The following is a 27,416-nucleotide window of genomic DNA, read 5'->3' as shown; positions in this document are numbered from 1 at the left end:
AATAATTGTTCATAAAGAATCATTTAAAAGTAAATGTTGTCACCAGTCTGCCTGATATAATGTCAATGTAAATCAAAGTTAAATCTACAATAAATTGTAGATTCTTGGCTGGAACAGAAAACATGAAGAGTTTCGTTCCCATCACTACACGTCAGGGACAGACAACCGGTTTGCAACTATAAAACAGGAGTTTTCCCACAGACGTGCGAAGCAAACAAGACTTTTCAGTCTGTGCAGAATGTGTGGTAAATGTGCTTGACTTTGATATTTTCAAAGAAACAGTTTTAATAGATTACAGGTTCTCTCTAAAGCACCACCTGTACCTTAGTTGAAAAGTTCAGCGTAGTAAAGATAACAATGTTCTGCACCTTCACAGCTTGTTCATGTTCATGCATAGGCTACTATAAATAAGAGAGGGGGGGGGGGGTTGTTGGCAGCATTTCAATTGCCACGTACTTTAAAGGACTGTATCCATGTAATCATGCCCCTGCCAATTAGAGACTCGTTTCTAACACATTCCAGCTACAGCGTAACGTCTTCATAGTGACACATTCAAAGGTGATGAACTGGCATCGATCCTCAGGAATAATCCTGACAATATAAAACTGTTGGATGGGGCAATAAGCTGTAATGGCTGACTGAGTGAACGTTTCCTTGCGGATATCCACTGGCATATCCTCGACCCATAATGACGGCAATCAGTGTGTTTATGAGTTCCTGCTCTCTGCGTCTCATTCAGGCCATTTAAAGATCAGCCCTCTTTATTTCTTATCTCAACACAACACGTTCACACTCGGCTCAAAAGCAGGTGCTGTGTTCGACAAACAAAAGCTTCCTTTTCCTCAAGGACGTTCAATTACTGCATGATATATCATCAAAACATGGTGCTTATAAAGACTATGTTTAGTTAAAATCCCAAAAGGCATCATATCTCACACTGATTTATTTGTATTTGTCACCATTAAACCTGTCCGATTCCTTTAAAAAAAGATGCATGCTACACACAAAAAAAGTTTATTTGGATTAAAAAAGAAAGGAATTTATATATTCAAATATGGTTATACAGCATTCCCAAAAGGCATAAACTGATACATTTAAAATAATGCCAGATTAGCAAAAATATTTCAAATATATATTTTTTTTTTCATCGCCTTTGGGCTCACTTGGTTATCTTACATTTTGAATAGTCTAACATCTTCCCGCTTCTTCATCGAGCAAGATATGCATTCACGTTATTTTATATCAAACATAAACTAATTGCAAATCAATTCACTAATATATTAGGTTTTATGCTTGACATGTTTTATTTTACACTTAGACAAGTGATTATTTCTGCATGAAATGGTTAAAGAAAATGACATAATATGACAGGACAGATATACAAGCTAAATGACAAGTGAACACAGCACTTTTATACAAAAACAGCATGGTGAATTAAAAAACTGATCTAAGGCTGCCCTTAGCCAAGAAGTCTTTTCAACTGCAAGTTACAAACATTAACAGTAAGTCTGCACAATCATAAAGGTTTTCTGTTTGCTAATTTTCATTATTTATTCATGGTAATAATGAAAGAACCTCCCTGGTTTAGACTGGTGTTTTCTATGGCTGACATATGTTAGTGGTCTATAAACAATTGAGAAAACATTGTGCTTTTTTAGCGATATAACCCCATCAAGTTTCATTTAAAGAATACAAATGACTATGAAGCTACACAAAAAGGAATTTTGAAAATGGCAGAGGGTACAGGAAAATGTGTTATGTCTGTGTGAGCAGTGTGCGTGCATGTGATTGTGAGTTTTCCGGGTTGCTCATGTGATGACGTTAGGACCACGGCGCCCGGTCCTCTCATGGACGTTGGAGATCTTCAGAGCGATGGCAATGAGAGGACCGAGCACCACCTGCAGAGAGGAACATATCAGAATACATGTTTAACAATGATAATTAGACTTTTTAATGAAGTGTCACTGTTGTTTTGTTTACTGCTTCTGTGAATATGCTGTATTGTGTTGCACCTTTAACTAATTTTGTAATAATCAAAGGCATTTTTTATGTATTTTAAATGTGTTCAATCGCAGACATTGAATCACTACATGTTGTATGATATCAATTGACATTCCAACACTTTCCTTTATATTCCAAAAAGATATGAAAGGAATCCCTAGCACAGCAAATTGAACAAATAACTATGAGGCTTTGGCTATAGGAGCATTGATCTTACACCAATTCATAGTAGTGAATAACTAAATACACAACCTCAACCTCATCTTTCTTTCATTGTGCATAACGTCTCATATATGGCAGATATATCAACATGTCAGCTTTGGTCTAAAAACACGATGCAGAAGGAATGATAGCTAAACAGATTCCAGAGCAGATAACAGAGTTTTACTTTGAACTTCTAAAAAGACAAACCGAGTCAACATGCGCTTCCAGATAATTTCACAGAGCCTAGTTCCGTATGTTAACCAGCTGTTGTTACTTTCATTAATCATGTACAAAGTGAACACATTGGTGCAATAAAGAAATAAGATATGAGGACATGTTTCATGACAGGTGTATCATCTTGGCGATGTGCAGCTTAATATCTTGAAACATTTAAAACATGTCTTTAAATTACTTGCTGCACGTCGCCAAAATTGCTCAAAACTTGTATGACATGACTCAGGAGTTTTCCGTTTTTTAACCTTTAATCGCACAGGGTTGTGTTTTTGTATCAATAGTAATGACTCGTGTCATGTCTTGTGATTTATGTGCATCAGGTAAAAGGGCAGAATGATTCAACATTACATTTATGATCCAATTGCAGATTGTTCAAGGGTTAAGTGTAGATCACACAATAGGCACAAGGAAAATATTATGACAGTGCCAAAGCAACAGCACAGTTTAATTGACTCCAATATATAAACTAAACTCATTCAGGTATTTCTATGTATTACTTATCAATAGATGGTGCATGCCTCATGGGTGGATCCTGAAGTTATAAGTTGGAAAACATTGATATATACATTTTTTATTCAAGTTGCCTATATATCAAAGAGAATAATAGGCTGTCCCATGTGTTTTAAGTTATTGTACTTAAATAAAGATTAAATAATAGCTTACACCAACTGCTATTGCGTGAATGTAGTCTTTTGAATTGTAGATGTTGGAAAGAATTGCACAAAATGGAGGAGGGGTTTAACCTCAGTTAGCAGACATTGTTTGATAAAGCTGTGAGGTTATGTGGTCAATTCTAAATGAGGCAGTCTAGCCATCATAACTGCACCTTTACAACCCCTGGGTATGGTTAAAGTAAAACACCTATCCCAACATTCATAACCACACAAAAAGCTAGTGTTCCTAATCTCTCCAAAGTCTACAGGTCAATTAGCTTCAACAGTATCACATGAAGCTGCATGGCACATGATCACGAAATGACATTTCAGAGTGTTTTCTGCTTGGTGTTATCAAAACTCAACAGATCAGAATTCCCCTTTAACTCAAGTGGCTGCTGGGGAGGTGAATACAAAACAAAAGAAGATATGAAGGGAAATGTATAGCATGAAAGAAAGAAAGGCAACAACGTTCTTAAATTATGCCAGCTCAGAAGCCTGTCTCATTTTTAAATGTGGGCTTACTAGTGCCTTTATGTTGCAAACGGCTGACAGCGCTATTAAACATTTGTATGCACAATGATGTCTATCCTGTTATACTTATGTCCGATATAAGTCAATAAAGTGGTATATCTGAATGAAAAATGGCAAGAGTCATTTTGGGAAGAGGATTTAGGGTCATATTATTGTCCTTCTACCTGTGTCTCTCTGTTGTGTCTCTCAGGGTCTCTCTCGAAGCTCTCTGCATAGACGCGGACGGTGGCCCCCGTCCCTCCACCGCTCCCACTCATCCGAAACACCAGGCGGGAAGCATCCGTGAAGACGATCCTTAAGCCCTAGAATCAGAAAAAACTATGTTTACAATTTCACAAGTTATGTTATTTGTAATTAAGTGACTTACTTACTTCTCTTAGACCACATATGTCAAACTCAAGGCCCGGGGGCCAAATCAGGCCCTTGGTGGATTTAATTTCGGCCCACAGGATCATTTTTAATTACTATTAGTTCAGTCAGACTACTCACGTGTTCCTTTAACATGTTTATTAGAAGCAGCATATAGTTGAGTTTGGCGACTAGGCTCGGGCATCATCTCTCCACAGATATACATAGCACGATGAGTGATGATTAAATAACTAACCGCCGAGCCTACAGGTAAAAGCTGGGGTGGTAGCTGGGGTGGTGGTGGGGCAGGTAAGCAGCAGCGACGTGGAAGTAGCTGCAGCAATAGCAGCAGCAAGCAATGCATGGAGAGAGATCTGCAGGTTAAATAGAGCGGCATATTAAGGAGACTCTGTTTGGTTGGTTGTAGAGTGGCAAGGGGGCGTTATGTATGAATGCAGCATAAGTGCTCAAGTTGACTGCCTGAACTAGCTCGCAGGCTTCGCCCCATATCTGGCCCACCGGTATATTGCACGCACACCTTCCTCAGCTCAGAGCCTGACTCCAAACATTGATGAACTTGCACCCATGACGAGATGCCAAGTATCTGGCTTGAACTAGCATCATAGCAGCAAACTCAGTTTAAATGGATGTTTCCTTCTGCACAACAAGGCATGTTTGTTTTTTTCTTTGAGGGAAATTGTTTTTTTAAGCTGTTGTTGGCCTGTGGAAAAATGTAATCATAAGAAATAATTCCGGAAAAGCTGCAGATAGAGCCATAAGAAATGAATGCAACTGATTATTTAATGTTTAATGTTGTTTTTATAGGCAGTCATTTAAGCTTTGTTAGTTCCAGGTTTAATATGTGTAAAAAGTTAATTTCAATCCGTTTTGCAATACAAATTGAACCAGTCCGGCCCTCGACTAGTACCGATTTTTTTATTTTGGCCCACTGCGTATTTGAGTTTGACACCCCTGTCTTAGACCAATGACCAACACAATTAAAAAATGCTGTTTAAAGGTCCCCTATTATACTGTTTTTCATCAATAATATAATAGGTCTCAGATATATACAAAACATGTCTCTGAAGTGTTTGGCTTGAAATACCAAACAGATCATGCATTGCAGCATCCCATAATGCCCTCTGTTTTAGCCCTGTTTCCAAAGTGCTGATTCTCTGTCTGTTACTTTAGATGAAAATAAGGAGCCCCTCCCTACGCCCCTCTGAGAGATATTTGGTTAAAAAGAACACAATGGTGCTCTAGGAGGAGATTCAGGTGATCAGGTGGGGGGGGGGGGGTTACCTTGGTTGGTTATTGGCTAATGTTTACACAAGCCAAAACATCGCTATGACATCACAAAGTGGCCAAAATCTGATCAGCTCATTTCCAGACAGGTGTTTATATAAATGGATCAGGACAAAAAGTGAGATCATCTTTTTTTCTGAAACTTTCAGAATCTCTTCACACAGAGGGGACACGTGTTTATGTTTAAAAGACATGAACAAGTGGATTTTGCATAATAGGTGACGATTAAACTCAATAATTGCTGTAACAAATAACAATTAAGAACAACCTCTACCAAAGTATTCAGTGCATGTTACATCTGCTTGATAAATTGTCAACATGATTTATAGATCCATAAAATAGCCCTTTTGGCATTGCATACCAAACGTAATGTACAACTTTACTCTACTAAAATAAAAACCCTGATGAGCTGCATCAAACCATATCAATCATTTTGAGTGTCAGACTATCACATATTAAAAGTGTAAATACTCCAGTATTATAGGGAACCTAAATATAGTTTTTTTTCCAGTCATGCAAATTGTGAATACAGGCATTATAGAACATTAATGGTTAAGTCATAAAAACTGCTTTTTAAGGTGCAATAGCTACAAACACCCACTAGATGTCATCGTGTGATTTGTTGTAAATGTGTTCAACTTGGATACCTTTTACAGGAACATGCTAGTATTGTAAAGTTATGTGAGGTCATAACCACTTCAGTACTTCAGTGTTGGCTACATGAACTTGAAAGTGTTAACAGTTCTCTTTAGCATTTCAATTTAACCTCAACATTCTCAGGAAAAACAGGATATTGATGTATTGGGGTAACCAACGACAACTGTTGCTGGCTGACATAAGGAAGATAAGACTCTCTGACTAATGGATCTGTGATGACTTATCTGTCCTAAATTCCACAGTGCCTCTTCCCTTATTCCATTAGAAGCTCAGGGGAGAGACAGCAGCATAGATAGGCTTAATGTGCGAATAGTTTCCATAAAACAAACCCTCGACACTACAGGATCATCACTTGGTAGTTATCTAAAGTAGTGCGGTCATTCATTTTCATCATGGCTAAAAAAAAGTATATCATGTCTTGTTATTGACAAATGATGCATAGTTTATTTTAAATGTACAACAGAAGTTTTGTACTATTATAGGAGTTAAAACATTCTGGTGCACTGTCCAAGTATGACAGTGACCTTATCCTAGTACCTCTCCAAACTGTGACCCAGCTTGTAGTTTATGGACAGAGATAATAAAAGTAGAGTAAACCCCTCACCCCCCTCCTAATCTGAGTTTGGCTCGGGAGTGTAACATGTCAGAGTCGGGGTGAGGAGCCAGTGATAATGAAAGATGTCCGTCCGCCTGTCTGTCTGTCTTTCTATTTGTGAGTGTCAGCTCATCTCTAACAATAGAGGAGCAGTTATCAGGAGTCTGACTAATGCCTGTTAGAAACAATGTGAGATACAAAGTTCAGAGGCCCTCAGTGGAGCGTGTACCAGCCACTGTACCTGAAACAAATATGAACCAACACATAAAATAAGGCACTACATTTTTGTTTCACTGGAGGTTGTGGATCATTTCCTCCTTGGCAATAATTCAGCTATGTAGAGGCAACACATTAACTCAATGAAGGTTACTAATTAGGATGCCATTGAAATACAATATTCTGGGTCGAATAGTCATACATTTGGCAAGGGACTGGTATCTGCTGTATGTTCCCAGGTTCATATGTTACCTAGCTAAATATTATCTAAATGTGGAACATTAAGGACCTTTTATAATGTTATGTTCTCAGCTATGTTTTTACCCTAGGTCAAATGTTTAATGACCTGTTTAATGTAACTTTGTCTTGGTAAATATGTTGAAATCACCCATTACATCTTAACTGATGTTATGCTCCTTAAAACCTACACCATCAACTTTGAGGGAAAGACTGTTTTCTGGAATCTCCAACTTGTCTGTGTGTCTGTCTAGCTGTCTGTTCGATGTGTAAGATATATATGAAACAATGTAGAATAAAGTCAGTACTCGACTAAAAAAGGCTGCCATGCCACTGCTGTGTGAATCCCCCATGCTTCGTCTTTTCTTGTGTGTGTGTGTGTGTGTGTGTGTGTGTGTGTGTGTGTGTGTGTGTGTGTGTGTGTGTGTGTGTGTATGTATGTGTGTGTGTGGGGGGTGTGTGTGTGTCAACTCTCCCCTCCTTCAAACACACTTGCAGGGGAGACACTGCGAGTGAGACGACAGCTGATATAATTCTGTCCAGAGAGGAATGTGTGCTGTAATAACACACACTGGGGCGACTGGATGCTGAGGGTTTACCACTGAGGTTAAATCGCATTTTGGGGTGACTGAGTAACTAGCTGTGGAGCTGCTGTAACCATGGTAACACAGAGAAGTATTTCCAGTGGGACAGTGAGACTTTAAGACACATAAGGTTAAGTTGTCAGACAAATTGCGGGCACAACCTTGATAAAAGTGTGAACATGTGAAGGCCATGCAAGTGTATGGTCGACACCTATGTACAGGGACAACTGGAATGACGGACAGTACTCACACCAGAGTTTACAGTGTGTGTGTGTGTGTGTGTGTGTGTGTGTGTGTGTGTGTGTGTGTGTGTGTGTGTGTGTGTGTGTGTGTGTGTGTGTGTGTGTGTGTATCAGTGTTGGGTGTAACGCGTTACAAAAGTAACGGAGTTACAGTAATATATTACTTTTTGCTGTAACGAAGTAATGTAACGCATTACTAATGAAATTTGGGTAATATATTACCCGTTACAATGCCCAGTAACGCAGTTACAACACATTTTAACCCGAAATGAAATGGTGTTTTGTTGAATGTAGGCAGGGCCGCCCCTCCCTACAGGCCAATCACGCAGGCTGCATGGGGCCCTGCCTTGCGCAGGGGGCCCCGCCCAGAGGGCCTCAGCTGCTGTGCGCAGTTCTCCGCTCAGTTCTCCGTGCACCCCCCTTATTATACATCCATGCGCACCCCCCGCGAGAGTGAGAGGTGACAAGGGGAGCACGTCTGTAATCCGACACCGTTGCAATGAATCGACATCTGACCAATCACGGCTTTGATACGGCCACTAGTGCAGGTGAAGAGATGTCGGTGAAAAGACAGTTTCAGTCCGGGGGCAAGCAAGAGGGGGAAAAAAACAAAACTTGAAGAAACTAGAGCATCACTCGAAGGTGGGTTATTGTCAAATGTACAACTTGCGAATGTTGTATAAGTCAAATTGCCAATTGCCATATTAAAACATCAGCTGCAATTCACGACATGAAGAAGGCAGTCTCTGCAGAGCATACAGGCTAATGGAGATGCAGTTATTTCCAGCATTCTTTATTTAACATTCATTCAAGTATGTTATGCCTTTTATCTGCTGATGTACAGGAGGAAGAGTGATACACTGTCTGTCTAGTTGGCTTACATAACAGTTAAAGTTTGCAGCCTAAAAATCATGGAGCATTTTTCCCCCTTTTATAAATTTGTATGTCAATTTGCACATTTCGTGGTGATGCTCAGCCTCTCCCCTTAAGGCAAGGCAAGGCAAGTTTATTTATATAGCACCTTTCAACACAAGGCAATTCAAGGTGCTTTACAAAAATGAAAGACATTCAGACAAAGGCATTTAAAAACAGTAAAATATAATACAAGAAACATTAAAAGAAAAAATACATGAATAAAAAGTAAACTTTTACTCCTAACAGTCATCATCATGTCAACCACAACACAGAGAAATACTGATAGCAATGTGTGTGTAGTTGTTGATACATTGCTGACAGAGGGAACTAGAATACAGATTTAAGAAATATCAGTTTTTGAGCATGTCATAAGCATGTTTTGTCTTGACTATATTACAACTATATTATAATAAAATAATATATTTATATTATTGAATTGATTATGATTATTATTAGTAGAAGTATTCACCTGTAAACGCATACTGAACGACATACATGCACATTTACCATTTACCTCACTGTATACAAAGTAACTGTGTTGATAATAATAATAATAAACAGGAATTATATTTGCAAAGTAGCCTACTTTGTTTCCAAAAACAACTGTCGGTTGGGGGGGGGGCCTCATCTCACAATGTCGCTTGGGGCCCCAAGTTGGCCAGGGGCGGCCCTGAATGTAGGCTACTAACATAGCGAGACATTCCGACACCAGAGACAAATTATTGTGCGGGTAGATTAGTAAACCTGGTGTTTACCCTTTAGGCTTGGCATCGGGATCTTCGGGGCAGTTGAATGTTATGTTCGGAGCAAAAAATACAAACAACAAATTGTGTCAGGTGCGCGTGCATCATTTCCAAAGTGCTTCCACAGAAGTGAGTGACACACATCTGTGGGTAATCATCATTTATACGAAAATGGTTAAAGCAACCATCCTAAACACCAGCAACACTGCATCTACTGCAGACAGTAGCAACAGGTCAGATGGGGACATCACGTTACCCTCCGTTGTGGACACTAGCCTACTCCCGCCTGACTCTCGCCGCCCTCGCCCCCGAAGCAGCAGTCTTCGTTGCCCGAAACTACGTCGCCCCTCTGCGGCCCGCAGGTGCCAGGATACCACGGCAAAACCGAGCCTGCCCAGCGCCCAGGTATCTAAACAAGTACCCGCATGTACAGTGGGGTTAGGCGGTCATTTTGCAGGTCGTGGTATAAAAATAGACAAGGGCTAGAATATTCATGTGAAAATAGGGCCATATTCTGCCATGCCTGTAGAAATGTTGGGTCAAAAATAATGCATACAATAGCACAGATGCCTTCACCACGAATGGCTACAAAAAGATCTCATATCCCAAGCTTACATACATCAACGAGCTAATGTTGCAGCTGAAATGTTCTCCAGGTCACAAAGTCACATGATGTGATACCAGTTTTCAAGCACAGTAAATGTACTCTTCCCAGAGGAGGCTATATGATGGGACCAAAGTGATGATTTAGTACATGGTTTTAATAATACTTTTGCTTTTCAATGTTTGCCATTTCAAACCATGAGCTGGTTTAAATAATATGTGCCTTGATTTACAATATGTTCTCATTTGTGTTATCAGTACAGTTTTGAAGCTGTTGTGCTTTTCTTTGCCATAGTCCACTTTGGACTGTATGAAATATTTCAGGATTGCACTTTTAACTCACTTGAAATGTTCTCACTTGCTTGGTTTCAAAACATAGCAAATGCCATAATCTGTTCATTGGGGACCATCAATGCTATTTTTCATTGCTGTTGCCGGCCACTATTGTTCATGTAAACCTACTACTGCTGTGCCCCCTGTAATCTCAGAGGCACCCTGAGTCATTTTGTTCTGGAACCGGGCCTGTACACGGCCATATACTGAACAAAATACAGAGCCCATTCCGTGTCCTGTTAGTGTTTACTTCCTGTCTGCCTTCTCCTGGTGATTTATCTGAGTGGGAGGCGTGTGGCGTAGTGGACTAGTGCGTTGGTGTTCGGATCAGGGGAGCACAGGTTCAAACCCCACTGTAGTCAGCATGTCGTTGTGTCCCTGGGCAAGACACTTCACCCCTAATTGCTCCTGTGGGGATTGCCCACAGTATTGAGTATGTAAGTCGCTTTGGATAAAAGTGTCTAACAAGTAACATGTAATGTAATCTGACGTCCAGCACTCCGTCTTTTAACCTCTTTTCCTTTCTCTTTCTGGATCCTCCTTAGCCACCTTCATTATAGTCCTTGACAGTGGTCTGTATTATCAACGTGTCACATGTTAAGAATTTACAATCAGAATCGAGTATAATACAAGTTGTTAGTAGCCTTAAGGGCCTACACAGTTGTTATGCTATACCACATTGCCCTTCACATCCAGTATAATGAGCTGCACTAAACTACATTTTAGCATTTAAAATACCTAGCCATTCTTTTGTGGTTATTTTTGTGAAAGTAACTAAAAAGTAACTAAAGTAGTGTAACTCATTACATTTCAGAGACAGTAATATTGTAATGTAACTTATTACTTTCAAAAGACAGTAATAAGTCATATGTAATATATTACATTTTGGAAGTAACTTGCCCAACACTGGTGTGTATATGTTGTAATAGATGGGGCGCAGGCTAAGAAGTGTTGACGCCAGGAAGCTTGGAATGAGTCCACACATTTCTGGACAGAACAGAGGGAGTCAGCTGGGTAGACTTCACAAAGAATGAGGGAGGGAGAAGACCGGGAGGGTATACTGACCGAGGGACTTATCAGTGTATGTGTATGTGTGTGTGTGTGTGTGTGTGTGCGTGCATGTGTGCGTGCGTGCGTGCGTGCGTGCGTGCGTGCGTGCGTGCGTGCGTGCGTGCGTGCGTGCGTGTGTGTGTGTGTAAGGATATGTCCTGTATGTAATGTGTCTGTGTATGCATTTGTTTATGGTTCGAATAGAAAGTTATGTCCAAACATGGAACCTCTCTAATGAGAAGACATTGAAGCTGAGTGGGTGGTCTTGCTGGCAGATGAGAGAGTGCATACGGTTAAAGAGACAACAGAGAAGGTGTTGGTGTGAGTGTGTGTGCATGTTAAAGGTGGCTTCAGTTAGACCTGACTTGAACCCCACGTTCTTCATTTTCCGGTTAGCTATCACCTAAATTTCTTCAGCTCTTAAGTAACTGACAGAAATCCAAGAACTTAACATGATCACATGAGCAACATGAACTAAATGTTAACCAGATGATCAAATGGACTGGTTTGAATGTATGGCTTCATCATGTTTCATAATATGATACAGCATACAGCACCACACTGCTATCCTCTTCTTCAAATCTTAACAATTCAATAAAAACAACAATCTGCAATATTATTGTTTTGTGTATTGAAATATCAATGTAACACATTTGTTCCAGGTGTTAGTGGGAGGATTAGGGAAATTACTACTTATTTTCAACTCCTTTAATTTCTTAGCATTTTCTATATCCTATATACCACTTTTGTTTTTGTTTTCCTTGTTGTACTCTTAACTCAGACTGACCTGGTTTCGAGCCACGTTTCCGTCCACGGGGTCGATGTATTCAAAGTTGTCGGCCCTCTCCACGCTGTAGACGTGGTCTCCCACAGCAAACTTCTGGCTGGTGAATGCTTTGTCTGACATTACTGACTCCAGGTCCCTCATCAAGTAAAAGGCTGCACGTGGTTCCAGGCCTTCATAGTCAAACCTGAGAAGCACCAAAGCATAAATGCTCAGAAACATTGGCCTACTTACACACACAGAAGATTGGCATTAGAAAAGCATTAAGGGGAAAAGCTTTCACGGAAATCATTTACTTGGGATAAATATACATTTTAATAGCAATGTTTTGCTTAAGATTTGTCAGGGTGATCGGTGGATGTTCCTCAGAATGATGAAAGATGTTTGTGTTTTAGGGTTCTCTTTTGAAGGATATGGTACTTGGCCTGGCCTGGTTGGCCTCTCCATCTACAAGCTGTGGGAACATCTACATGAAATTAGGAAAGAGCTCTGTGGGAACATGAAATGCTGCAGCAACTGTCAGTGGGAACATTGACTGCAGCAACTATCTGTGCCTCTCACAAGGGAGAGGTTAAAATAAGAACAAGTGACAACCAGTGAGGAGGCCTGGAGGAGAAATGGATGAAGGTGAAGCCCTGGGAGACATATCTGGCTTTGGTAGGGATCCTAGGAATTCAGACTTTTGGGAAAAGGGAAGTCAATCCCGGTGCTGGTTGAAATTCAATCATTATTCAATCCAGAAAAAGTAGCTTCAAGATTGAAACATGTGTACACCAATAAAGAGATGAATGATTAACCAAATGAACCTGACTGAAGACATACTTATGAAGTCACAGCTTTAGTTCAAAGATTATTTTGCAGATTACCTGCAGAAGTAGTTACGTCCAAATTTGGCCCAGTGTTCTTTGACGATCTGCTCAACACTTTGTTTCCTGGCGGCCATGATGGACAACCACATCAACACCGACCACAGTCCATCTTTCTCACGAATGTGGTCTGAACCTGGAGGAGGAAGGAAACAAGTGGCACATGATGTAATTGTTAGTGGGCTTTGGAGGTTCTGTCAGGTGGCCTGTATATTTGTTATTGTCTGCAAGATAACTTAAAGCGTATGTAAGTGTCAAAGAAAGAACAAACAACTGGAAGAGTAACGTTTCTTCAAAAGGCTGGTCAAGAGAAATATTCCACTAATTACTGAGCCATATTTAAAAATGCTGGGGTTTTTAAAAGATGGTGTTGTTATAATGATGGTGAAACACAACTTATATCTAAGTATTCAACTCCACTCTATGTAACAGAAGGTCAAGGAGAGTGCTCGGTCTTGGAGACGAACCAAACATCCCCACACAAATATTGTCTGCTGCTCCCCACCCTGAAATACACACAACACACACACCCACCCACACCCCCCCCACACACCCACACACACCCACACCCACACCACACACACACACACACACACACACACACACACACACACACACACACACACACACACACACACACACACACACACACACACACACACACACACACACACACACACACACACACACACACACACACACACACACACACCACAGTAGTTCACACCCTTGATCTGCCACCTTCACTGGGGAGCTATTTGCCTGTTTTGGAAAACAGCTGACCAGTAAAGTTATCTGTAAGCGGGCACATGTCTCACTACCAGAGTTTTGAGCAGGACATTTACTTTGCTGTTTATTTTATATAGACAAGCATGAAGGTATATTTATTATTTTCCATTCTGTTTTATTGCATTCACCTTTCTTTGTTTTATCTTCTACACTGAACACTAAGAACAAGAAGCATACTTCTAAGATCTGTGTCCGGCTCTAGCTTAATGCGGCTGTTAGGAAGCTGACAGTTGTCATTATTGAATCCCCGTCTTACTGTCTGTCTCCCTGTGTCTCACTCTCAGACACAGAGAGAGACACAGTGGAACTGGAATATTTATTATGCCACCAAACCAAATTCAGACCTCCAACTACAGTGTGAAATAAAACATAAGTATACCCCTTTTCTCTATCCTGCTAGCTATGCTTTGATCGTGAAAAAAGGAGGTTGCTGATGTCGAAGCTATGGATATCCCATTTGTTTTAGGGAGACCGGTTTGCTTTAAAAAAATAAATAAAAATGTAATACACAACTATTATTTGTTTGCCTACATACTTTCTTGACCCGTTTAGCTTTGTGCCTATTCATTCTTTTCCTCAGCAGAGCCCAATTGTGTCTTGGGAGAATGCAAATGAGTCTTTTTTTTCAGATGGCATTTAACTGCGTGTTGTGAGCAATAACTTTAAAGTTCTGACAATGGCCTTATCAATCTGCAAACCAGTGAAATACAATCAAAGTAACAATAGAACAACTACATAAAGTGTTACAGAACTGGTTAAATCTTCACTTGCAATAGCTAAGGCTGTGCTGGACAGAATATGTGTATGAGAGGTAGTAAGAGCAGGAGTGGAGTACAGCTCTGATGATTTACTGCTCTGGGCTCTCACTGAGCTTTTATCCTTACATGGGTAGACAACGAGTAAGCTCTCGCAGTCCTCTGTTCTCTCGCATGTCTGCTCTCTTTATTTCTCTCCACCATGTCAATACTTCTCATGTTTAAACTCTCCCAACTCCTTCTTTCCTACAAGCTTCTCTTCTCTCTTCTTTTCATACCTACTTTTATGTTTCTTCTCACGTAGAGCTTAAGATAACATCTTCAATTAAACCAAGAAAAATCGAATGAGAGGGATAAAACTAAAATTAAATTAGCTTTGTAGGATGTAGGGAGAAAGTGAAACAAGGGCAGAGGAAAATAAAATGTGGAAAGAATGTAGAGGGAGGGCAAAAGCAGATGTGTGTGCATTTTTTGTGCATGCTTATTGTTTATATTTTCTGACCACGTATGTGTGTATCTGCGTTTGCATTCATAGACAACATTGCCACTGGAGGCCTGTCTCCATGTTGCAGTGATTCAGGGAGCCCTGTCTCCTTTTATAGCAGAAGAATGGAGATTATTTACACATGCAGTCAGGGTCACAGCCCTCACATCTATTATACAAGTCTGACTGGATGCACTGCTAACAACTCTGGACATGAAACAGGCAGGGGAGTGTGTGAGGAAGAGAAAGGAAAAGGGACATTTTGAGAAAATCTAAAAGGAAATGCTGATTTCCTAAACAATTAGATCCTTTTTCAGAATCAAGTTTATTGCCAGGTACGTGGCAACAAATACAAGTAGTCAACGGATGATAACGTTTTTTTTAAAAGCCTAGGTTAGTCAAATGAAGGTTAATAGCTGCCAACTTCTACAATTTCAATTGAATTTACAGAGTTTTACTGGACACTTTTGTATTTGTCAGCAGCAGCTGGCCAGTGCAGTCCTGGCCTTGCAGGCACCTCAACAACAGTTGCTGCTGAGAGGAGGGTATTTCCGTGTCACCCACCCACTCATATTTCCCAAGCTTAACATCAGTTTCCTTCTCTTCACACGGTAAAAGGCTGCTTCTGCTATGTATCTATTCATCTGATTTCTGTATTGATGACATTGAGTATGATGAGTGAAGTAGTTTGGATTGTGTGCTGTAGCATGAGGGATAGTACCTGTCCCAAAGCTCTCCTCCCCGCAGAGGGAACAACGCCCAGTATCCATCAGGTTCCCAAAGTACCTCCAGCCTGTGGGAGTCTCATACAGCGCCAGTTTCATGGCTTTGGCTACCCTGCAAATAAACAGAGACACAAAGAGAAACAAAGCTATTACTCTATGCTCACAAGAATACAATGGATTTATCTCTCTCTAATATGTCCCGCCAGCCTTTCTCAGTTATGATATAGAGATAAACTTACAAATCATGATCTGACCTTTGAAATAAAGCAAACCAAATGTTGTATGACAAGCCTCATCTGCCAGCAGCTCATCCAATAACTTAATAAGGCAAAGGCAGCGAGAAGAAAGTGAGTTAACCTTTTAGCTGATGTTTGCTTTGAATCCGAGCCATGAAGGAGAGCGTGTGCGTGTGTGTGTGTGTGTGTGTGTGTGTGTGTGTGTGTGTGTGTGTGTGTGTGTGTGTGTGTGTGTGTGTGTGTGTGTGTGTGTGTGTGTGTGTGTTTAAGTCCTAGGGAGGGACAAAGATGAAGTCAGTACAATATGTGGAAGGAGAGGTGAGTGCAAAGAAACAGACTAGAGGGGAAAAGGGCAAAGAAAAAGACTAATACAACTTCTTTTTTTAAATGAGCAGAAAAGTAACTGGCTTTATACAATGGAATTATTAGTAACATGATCGAATATATTTTAGAATAGGGTTGACACATGTCGACAAAACCTAAAATAAAATAACATGAGAATAAATTAGCCTCAATTCAAATCAAACAGATCAGAATACTTAGACATGCGACCACCCCGTCTTCTAGCTAGTATCAACTAAAAAGCTGTTCATGGGGTTTTCTGTCCATATTGTAAACTAACTATCATTATAATTATGGCAATTTACATTCAGTCATAACATATGAGTCAGCTTTTGAGGAGCAGTATCTTTGAAGGTGCCATAATCAACATTTGAACAACAATAGAGACTAGTATGTGAGAGAAGTCACTTGTAGTGTTGAACCCACAGACCATTATCACTCCTATCTGCCTCTCCCTCAGCTCTACAGAGCATTTCAGCAACTCTCATCTCATTGTGCTGATTTTACAACCCGCACATTTTTCGGTTCACTCTTAATGCTCTCATAGCATAGTTTCTAGCAGCAGGCAGCTGTTCTCAGCGAACAAAAGCTCTGATATACCATGCAGACAAGGTTTGTGTTGGTTTGTACAACCTTTTTTCTGCCTACCAGTCGTACAGTGGTCAAACAACCACTTAATGCAAGTTAAAATCCTACCATTTGTTAGATTTAATAACAGTAAAAATAAAATATTGCTTATATAATGTTCAAGAATTACATTTTTGACAGTGTGGAAAGAAAGCATTGATAGAGTTTTTAAACTTCTATGAGTTCAGATATTTAGAAGTTTAAAAAGTGGGGTGTGGTTCAGCAGGGGATATTGGACTCATTATCTGCATATTTCTAAAACATTGGTCCATTGTGTCCTAGAACTTAGTGAGAAATGTGATAGCAAAAAGATGGAGAAGGACTCAGAAAACCTCTTGAATAATGTTTTATGAAGTTACCACCCCGAGATATTTAGTTTCTAACGGCGAAACAGTGCCCTTCTCATTCCAAACATTTCACTCCTCAACCACACCTCCTCAGTAACCACTGCAACATGTAAACACAACTCCCAGGTCCACGAAATGCCGAAATAAATATTAAATTCAATAAACAATTGTTGTTCCTTCAGAAATAAACATGAATTGTCAAACTCATAAGCTTATACTGTGGGATGCTGTTACAATATATGAGGATGTGGGTAGATTTCAGAGTTTTAAAGTGGTCGTACAAATCCACCCAATCATCATGCACATAAATAAACTTCACAGTGCCCAGCACAGTTGTTTACATGAGGATGGGATAATTTACCAAAAAGAGTAACTAGCTTTATTCCCCTCTGGGGAAGCCAGAGCTGGAACGGAAAGCCTGGCATTCCTAAATGAAAACAGAAACTCTGGCCTTCTGACAAGCCTTTGACTTGTCAAACGGCACGTACGCAGCCAACATAAGCACGACCCCTAGCAGCGCTGTTTTTGTTGCAAAATGCAGGAACTCAACAGTGTGAAAATAGTGCAAAATAGGTTTGCCCAAGTTTGATAATTGCCCAGGTGGGCCTTACCTGGACAACAGCATCACCACTGGGGTGGAAAGCCCACTCATACTCAGACATAGCCTTGATGTACAGACACACACTCAGGGAAACAGGCCTAATCAACAATCCCTTTTCATTCTCATTTAGATTCATTAGTAAAAACTTCTTGAAGTCAAACAATACATAAAACTATCATCATAATCAAACCATGGCTCGGTTGATGCTGCTTATCTCTGGCAGATGAGTATTTTTGGAGACACAATAAGGAAGTTTCTGTTTAGGGCTGCTATCCCCCTTGTTTAGGTGTGACCACTTTACTGTAAGGCTTTATCAATGTCCATTATCATACACTAGAAACAGGCAGACTTAGTATACAGAGTCAATGTGTGCTCAAGTTACTTATTCATGCAGCTTGAAGGCAGAAACATAAATATTGTATTGATTTTTTTAAATATGTTTTTGTTCTGAATATAAGGATTGACTATGTGTGGAAGCTGGACTATACCTGCAGGATAATTATGTTGTCAGACTTCAAAGAAGTCAGTAGCCACACATTTCATTGATAGATCAAAATAACTTATGTAAGTTAGCATGTAAGTTTGAGTGTGTGGTAGAATACATATCAATATCATTGTAATCGTAATTAAAAGTGCCAGTTAATTTTTATAGATTTTAAGTAATTTTTAGAATTTCAAAAAGTAAATGGTTTCATAAAATGATGAACTGTTCCAGCAGTGCAATACAGTTTATATTGAATACACATAGGCCTACATATTGCAAGATTGCTGGTGCAACCTTTCTCATGCTGGAGAATACTACAGCAAGAAATGAGGCTACAATGAAAAAATAAATAAAAATACCCATCCTGTCTGTAGTTGAAATTCAATTGAACAGAGGCAGAAAAGGTCCATCATTATAATCCTTTGACCCCTTAATGTAAAAAGCAGTCAGATATTTTATAACAACGCTCAGCTTCCCTCCAACTCACTCACTCTCTGGGCTCCCAGGATTATAAACACACGAACTGATCCACACACTTACAGTATGGCTTCACTGTCAATAAACACACACGTTAAAGCAATACCCTCCCTCGTTTTCTCTCTAGCTCTATCTTTGTATCTCTCTCATGCATCAAGAAATATTAAGCAGTAATGTGAGGTATGAAAATCTCTACATCTGCGGACTGAAATACTGACAGCTTTCGGCCTTGACTCGATATTTCACCAAACATAGCGTCCAGCGGCCTCTCTCCTCACAGCTTCTTTTGAAGAGAGCTCATCCCGGAATTACCAGCTTAAGAATGGTATTCAGACAAAAAGCCTAGCATGCTGGGGCTTTACTTGGTCTTGAAATGTTCTTCTTGACCTTAACTAGAACCCCTATCTCGACAACGCAGACATGTAAAACACTAAAGATGTTGCCTTGGTGGCCAACTCGGAAAATTCCTTCAAAATGAAGAATGCAAATTAAAATTGAGATGATTTCTGTAAATGGTCAAAACTGTTACCTACACTGTTTTTTGGGATTAGTATCAAAATACTTTTGAGACATAATTTCAAAAACTGTGTCAAAATATATATTTTTCATAATAACTGTCAGACTGAGAAGCGTGCTTGCTGGGTCAATGTTTGATTTGGCTAGATTCTGCAAATTGTTCTCTATCAAAATACTTGTGTATAATACCACATTTAAGCCTGATGACAGCATTTCACATATTTCTCTAGTAGGTTTTATTAGCATTTCTTTGTTTTTTTTCACAGCTCCACAAATGTACTAAGTCTTGGAAACTTTACATGGTAACACACAGTCCTACCAAATTGGTCTGATATGGTCTGCTGTAAAAGTGAAAATGCCTATAATCCATCCCAAAGTACACTATAACAATTCAATCCAAAATAGCAGTATCAGTCAGGTTGTATTTCTTTAAGGAGGTTTAGGTCTCGAAAAGGTAAAACTAATACACAAACAGGATTACAAAATAATGCAAGTATGTATTTATTGTCAAATAAACTAGTAGGCTATGACAGACGGACTGCACTCCTTCGACCCCACAGGTTGTCATGACAATTTAGCAAGCACAGAAGTTTAAAAAAGCTAAAAACAATGGACACTTGGTTGAAGGCAGAAAGCAGAATGCAAAAACCAAACCCACTGAAAACAGTCATCCAGTTTGGGACTTTAAATGACATAATGGATGAGTAGGGGGGTATCTGTAGTTGACTTCTTCTGATGGGGCTGTGGACCTAAATTGGGCCACGGGTCTATAATAGGGCAATTACTTCATGTTGCAAGCTTCAACATCTGTGCCAATTGTTTGTGTTTATTCTTTTGCTATTTTTCCAGCAAAACATTATGAAAACATGATACAAATACCACAATACTCAAGGGGTGCGTAGGATTAAAATGAATCCACAAAAAGCACAGCCTGTGGTAGTAGCACTTAAAATGGCTTAAGCATTGGCAGCTGTGAGACAATATAATATTTGGATTGCCTTGGTCATCCTAACAACTAAAGAAATGGATGAAAAAAAAATAAAGAACCAATTTGAGCCACAACATCTAAAGGAGACATATAATACTCTTTTTTTAGGTTTATACCTGTATTTCAGGTTTCTAATACATCATGTAAACTAATTGTGGTGTTCAAAATACACATTTGTCCTCCTGTCTGAATATACCTGTAGATACCTGTCTCTTCTAGAAAAGGCTCAGTCTGCTCTGGTTGGCTTGCGAGAATAATTTCAAAAGGTAGTTCTGTAGTTTCTTGAAATACTTAGAAGAGGGGCGCCATATTTAAATGCTCATGCATGCATTGTAGGAAGGGAACCAAGTCTGAATAGCTTGTTTAATCCCATCATTTCTAAGGGAGGTAGCCCACAAAAACAGACAGGATTGTTTTTTTTTTTCTGTTTTTGTTTGGTAGACACTACAGACATCTATGTGCACATTGCACCAGGACAAGTTATTTTTGTCATGACATGTCCTCTTTAACATGTAACCCTTCTACTTCCCTCTGCTAATCAGATAGTCGGTACAATAACTGGGACCTCACCCTGGCTAACAAGAGGGTCAGCCTCTCTTCTCCTTACATCCTCTAGAACGGTTAAAGGAGAGGCAGATGTTTCCTTTACCAATATTTCCCTTCCACTCTCTCTTCCTCCGTCCCCTCCCTCTATTCATCAGCCTTATTTGTAATATGTGAGAGAAACACATACAGTACATAAAAGCAGACAGACGGACCTCTCCGACACATTTGACACCTGTAACTCATGTAAATCTGAACTCAAACACATTCTCTCTGTCGTTTTACCTTACTCCCCTCCGAATACACACAACTACATACAGTATATACACCGTCACATTTATCAAGGCTTTAATAACACAGTTTGCTCGACTATGCATAAACAGACAGCAGGGAGGGTTGCTCAGTCTAAACACTCATGCAGACACACACACACAGGTCCTAACTCCCCTAAAAAGGCCTACACTTGGGCTCAGTCCAGGGTCCAAGAACACACTACTCAGTACTTCAACACTGCAGATATGTATATTTCCCATCCAGAGAAAGAAGTGTTACATTCAGGGAATTAGGTAGGGGATATGAAGCTGAACAAAGTGACCCTGTCCTGTAGGTGCTTTGCATTCCCTAGAGTGCGCCAGTGAAATATGGTTTGACAGAGACAATGTATTTCTGACCAAGTTTTTCAGAGAGCCCAGAGCATGATATTGTCTGTGGTTTAGGTATTATCTGTAATCATTTTGTAAAGAGTCATTTCCATTTCTCAGGAGATCTTACAACTAAGTTTCAAGGAAATTAAATTAATGCTATCATTAATACAAAACACCAAATATTGAGACAATAGACAATAGACTGTGTGTGTGCTTCAGGCAAAGAGGAGTCTGAAGTGTTTGTATGTGTATGTGTACATGCGTGCGTGCGAGTCTCTACTCTAAAATGATAACCAGTAATCCAGTGATGTAACACTCACATATCTAAGCAGAATCTCTCTCTTGTAGCTGTGAAACCCAGAGAGACCATGATTAGCAGTGAGGTCACTTCCTTGATGTCTGATTGTGCTGACATACCAATTCATGCACTCGCACTCTCACACACAAACAGACATATGTCAACCTATGAATCCTGTTCACAACTCTTATGGCGAGCAATGTGTTGGCTATACCAATACTGACAAATATGTGATGCTCTTATAATGCATCAAACAGCAAGGATGTGGAAGAGAATGTTTCGGATCCATCAGTCAATATTGACATTTTAGTTATTTAACCATGAGGCCTCCCTCTTTGGGATTCTTAAAAAAGACCATATGACAGACTCCAATGCCCGTCTGTCTTCCAGGGATCAAGGATACTGTGATGAATGAGCTGACAGCTACACATTTTTACTACAGTTGTCTCTGGGATTAAAGTGTACAAAAACATACATCTGAAATATAATATACATTAACGTTTTAGTGGCATTAACCAAACTATAGCGTTAACCTAACATAACCTCTATTAATTGAAAAATATATGTTTCGAAAAAAGCAAAAAAAAGCAAGTAAAGCACTGAACATCTTTTTTTACTAGGACAATACATTTGTTTTTGGTAAAGTCAGGGAATTATTACATATATGAATAGGTTTGAAGGACTGATGATCATTCATGGAGAAAAACATAATCTATCTTCAATACCAACTAGAGTAGATTTTTTCTGGTTCATTCTTGTACTGAATGACACACTTCTATGGGGCGGCGTTACGTTCATTGTGTGTCACTGCTGGGATCCCTCCTACTGGAACAATGTTAATGAGGGTGACTTTAGCAATGATCACATCCTTTCACTCAGCACCCGGTGCTCGTCTCTAGTCTTACATAACAGACAATATTTATAGGTGGTGAGTAAATGTGTGTGAGGGGGGTTGTGACCTCACAGTCTTATTCATAGAGGGTGAGTCTTAATCTGAAAGTGTGGCCCCTCTCTAGAGATTGGGCTGCTTGAGGAGTTTTTCTAGAGAGATCGAGGTGATGTGACAGATTTCAAAAACATAAACTGTAGCGTCCCAGGATGTGTCAACATGAGGAAATGTCCCTATGGTGTGGTTCCTCTAATTTATGGCATTTGATTGATGCAGTAGTTTTACTTTTTGCACTGCTGTGTTTGTAACTTTAGAGATATATTTGTGTGCATTGTTTCTGATGCGATTGTAGTGCATGAAGCTGATCTGGTAAGTGATCTTGGCTGACTTTAAATTGTTGTTTTATGTCTCTGTCGTCTTTGACTTTGATAAAGAAAAACAGCATAGAAACCTTGGTCAGTTTGCCCTATAAACGGCTGTATATCAATCTCCAGTCCCTCTTCCCCTTGAACTCCTCAGATTGACTCCTGAGAGTGTGTGCAAGTGTGTGTTGTACCTGTCGAGGGCGGTGCTGGTGGCCATACTCCTGGCAAAGCCCTTGACTCCCAGCTGTCTGAAGTAAGGGATGGAGGACAGGTTGGCAGCCATGATGGCCACAGAGTCCGATGGGTTCACAAAGAAGCCGTTTTCTCCCAGGATCATATACCGGTCCTGAAAGCAGCACAATATGGTACAATGTGAGATGAGTCATACATTTCGAATTGCAATCAGACTAAACCTACTAATAACTTGCTTCTCGGTGCCACAGACTTCCAATGTTCCCCAAATGATTAAACATATAATATATCAAATTCAGCAGAACGTTTGGGTTGACATAAAAGCAGTAAGTCACATAAAAGTGAAAAACAAGGTTCTTTTTGCCAACAATCAAAATGTCCTTTTAGAGTTTGTGTATAATATTGGTTACAGTATTATTAAACAGCGACCGATCCTGGTGGGAGAAACAGAGCAGATATGACGCAATTCTCTTGACTAATTTACTCTGCAAAGTGTGTGCGTGTGCGCGTGTGCGTGTGCGTGCGTGTGTGTGTGTGTGTGTGTGTGTGTGTGTTAGAAATGACTATTGGATGACATTGTGGAAAAAGTGAGCTGCTTGTTGGATCATCATGGATACAGTATTATTCAACCCCCATTGCTTGTCTTCCTGTTATCAATGAGCAAAAACAAATACAAAATAAATAATTCGCTCTCTTGTATCTATGGGTGGAGCCTAACTTCATTAATTCAGTCTTAATCGGTGAAAACAAATCTGAACATTAGTGACCTAAACCAGGATATGCAACGGCATGTAAGGTCATTTATTTAGCACAAATCAATTACCTACTAATATTTGTAAACAAAGCTAAACCACCAAATGTTATCAAACTCCACATAGAAAATTAAGAGTAACAAAAAGGTATTGCTTTATGGCTTGAGGCATATTTACCACCCTTATCACACTTTTTCATACAAAGAGAATACAAGTGGATTTAACAAATGCTTATCATCAGATGTCTTACCCCATCCGCGTCAAATGCAGCTCCAAAGCCCAAGTCCCCTCCTTTCATGGCTTCTACCAGAGAGGTGGCGTAGATCAGGTTGGGCTCCGGGGGTCGGCCCCCAAAGTCCTCCAGAGGGACACAGTTGACAGCAGAGTTAGCCGGAGCTCCCAACTCTTCACACAGGATCCTACGTATATAAGGGCCCATCACTAGAACAATACATCAGGGAAGGCGAGGAGAGGAGAAAAGACAGCAACAGTTTATTCTTCAATAACATTGACAATACTAAAGGGGTTACATACGATAGATGATGAACTCTCTCACCTCCGTTCATGGCATCTATGTGTATCTTGAGCTGATCTGGTCCTGTGAGAAGACTTTTAATGGCACTGAAGTCAAAGATGTTTCTCAGCAGCTGTAGATACACCTCAACTGAGTCAACAATCTCCACTAGAGACACAGAGAAGAGATCATTTGTCAAGTTGTTTTGGTTGTATGCATTTGTGCCTTAAAGAAAGAATAAAGGAGTGCATGAGGGTTGTACCTCTGAATGGTTTGAACTTGTTCTCCAGGTCAAATTCTTGTCTTCCCAGCCTGGACAGATCAATGTGGAGGTCAGGGCAGATGGCATACTCCTCAAGTGTCCGGCTCACCTGGCAGATCCTCTCCATCACTGTGTCCGTAGACGGGCCTGCCCAAGAAAGAAAGACTTACATTCATATGACTTTCAATGGCATTCATTTCGGTCATGACTTCAAACCACTACATTTGACTCGTACATTCTCCATTGGAAGAAGCTATGGGAAAAATCATTAAACAAGCAGTCCTCACCTCCATTTGCCACATTAAACTTGATTCCAAAGTCTCCACTGGGGCCTCCAGGGTTGTGGCTAGCTGTGAGGATGATCCCACCGATGGCCTTGATCTTCCTGATGATGCAGGAAACAGCGGGGGTGGACAGGAGGCCGTTGTGGCCGATAACCAGACGACCAATCTGCAAAGCACAGATTATAAAGAGAAGCAAAGTCAGATGTCACCTAATGTAATGCTATCTGGGGATCATTCTGTTTTGTGGCTGCCTCAAATGTTTCATAAATGCTGGTAAATATGTTTGGAAAATTGCCCATCTATGGTGGAATTTATTTTCCTACACTGACCTGAAAAAGTTCAAGAGCCAATCTGTCCAACTAGAACTAAAGGCAACCATGGCCCAAAGCATCTCATCATTCAGGTGACTAAATGACAGCCAGCTTTAAAAAAGCAAATGATCTGCCCCAAGAGGGTTCCAAAATAACAGAGCTGCCCCCTTTATTTATAATTTGTATGCTACATTTAAAGTGGCAATACCACCAGCATCCCATAATTCCCCTGCATAACAGCTATTCTAAATAAAAGTGTCCTCACTGCAGAGGAATTTATTCTCCTTACGTCAGTAGATCCTCCTAACATCCGGCAAGTTGTATTTGTAAAGAAAAGTGAGGGACAACCCGAAGAAATGTACTCTTCAGAACATATTTAGCCTGTTCTGTGTAATAATTTAAGAACATAAATGATAAATGTTCTTATTGCTCACCATGTTTGATATTATTCAATAACTAGTGGTAGAAACATAGTCCATAATGTGTGGGTTATCTGCAACTGATGCTACTAGTATCTTGACTTTTGGTTCAATGCCATATAAAGGGGATCCCCAAAAGCATAACGTTTGGCCCTGGAGAGAAGGAAGAGCGAGACGGGGAACATACGTCAGCAGGAAAACTGAGCAGGATGGATGGAAGTGCTGATAAGGCCGACAGCTAGGGACATTTGGCCGGGACAGCAGAAAAAACAGACTGATCTCGAAAAACACATTATATTCTCTTCAGATTTTCCTTTGAAACTCATCCAAACCAATCTCAGAGATTTCCGAGCCAGCATTTTAAATGAGCTGTGGGGACTTTCCTCACTCTGTCTTCCTATTTTCATTTATTTGTTGACATTAAACACATATTTGGGATGGGTTTGCATGTGTTAATATCACACATTATTACTTTAACCTAACCTAAAGCTTTCAAGTGTGTACAAGAAGTAGTAGCATGGGGTGATCAATGAAAATTCTGGACAAATGTTGACCAATGCAATGTAGTGTCTTCATATGTAATACATTTTGACAAGTCCTTCTCACTATGTTTTTAGGAAGTTGTGTAACAACAATCTAGACGAAGTTAGGTCACCTTATCACTGTTCTTGTTTAGACTTTGGCAGTGCTTCCCTTATTTAAAATGCAATGTTAAGGTGCATATGAGTTGTTATCAAATCATAAGTATTGATTTTCACTTCTCAGACTTTTATTATCATAGTTTTAAAGACCTGAAGCTTTACCGTATAGTGCAGTAAAGATGAGAAATATATATATATTTTTAACATAACATTTAGTTTTGATTTACATTTACTACACAGGTAGTCATAATACTACCCTTGTAAACACTGTACAACTTTTAAATCATTAATGGCAAGTTTATTTATCCATGTTCTTAGTTACAGTTCTTAGTTCTTAGTCTTAAATCTCATTTGGGATTTAACTTGCTGATAACTGACTATTTGTTGTATTGTCATACATTTTTACTTACTTGAAACGTGAAAATAGCCTTCACTCCAATATATGTATTTAACACTTAAATAAATATCATTGAAACGATGGTCTTGTAAGAAGTGTTTCCAGAACCCAAGTTGACATAATGCAACACATGTTATCCAGTCTCAGCGGGGCAGTCCCCCTCCCTGCTTACCCCGTTGGCAGCTGCCATCTGCACGATCACCTCGGTGGCAGCCCGGCTGAAGTAGCGGCCGTCGCTGCCCACCACCATGGTGCAGCCCTGCCGGTCCCGCAGGTCGATGGAAGACAGCAAGCTCTGGATGTAGTTCTGGAGGTAGTTCTTCTTCCCCTCGAACACCGCTGTCTTCCTCCGCAGCCCGTTGGTACCGGGCCGCTGGTCCTCGAAGGGGGCGGTTTGGACCGTCACCACCGGGATGGGACTCGTCTCCAT

The 27,416-nt window shown here is 40.1% G+C and overlaps 1 protein-coding gene across 1 annotated transcript; it reads right to left on the bottom strand.

Moving 5' to 3' along the window:
• Positions 1-1,285: 1,285 nt before the first annotated feature.
• Positions 1,286-27,416, bottom strand: pgm5 (phosphoglucomutase 5). The gene is made up of 11 exons (XM_034234827.1): positions 27,159-27,416; positions 25,222-25,384; positions 24,935-25,081; positions 24,715-24,840; positions 24,409-24,599; positions 23,406-23,560; positions 15,854-15,969; positions 13,105-13,240; positions 12,242-12,425; positions 3,791-3,928; positions 1,286-1,898 (listed from the first exon to the last, which is right to left on the bottom strand). Exons 1-11 carry the CDS (start codon positions 27,414-27,416, stop codon positions 1,809-1,811), a joined length of 1,704 nt encoding a protein of 567 aa, XP_034090718.1. The 3' UTR covers positions 1,286-1,808.

The sequence above is a fragment of the Gymnodraco acuticeps genome, unplaced genomic scaffold (assembly GCF_902827175.1).
Source record: "Gymnodraco acuticeps unplaced genomic scaffold, fGymAcu1.1, whole genome shotgun sequence".
Classification (NCBI taxonomy): Eukaryota; Metazoa; Chordata; class Actinopteri; order Perciformes; family Bathydraconidae; genus Gymnodraco; species Gymnodraco acuticeps.
The sequence above is the reverse complement of the archived record's forward strand: the minus strand, read 5'-3'. Positions and strand labels throughout refer to the sequence as shown.

What these genes read in the sequence shown, in the direction of transcription:
- pgm5 (XM_034234827.1), bottom strand. Translation starts at nt 27,416, where the DNA reads ATGGAGACGAGTCCCATCCCGGTGGTGACGGTCCAAACCGCCCCCTTC. An exon ending in CATAGATGCCATGAACGGAG is followed by an intron (nt 24,600 to 24,714) that starts GTGAGAGAGTTC and finishes GTATTGTTCTAG; the next exon opens with TGATGGGCCCTTATATACGT. An exon ending in GAAACGTGGCTCGAAACCAG is followed by an intron (nt 3,929 to 12,241) that starts GTCAGTCTGAGT and finishes TTCTGATTCTAG; the next exon opens with GGCTTAAGGATCGTCTTCAC.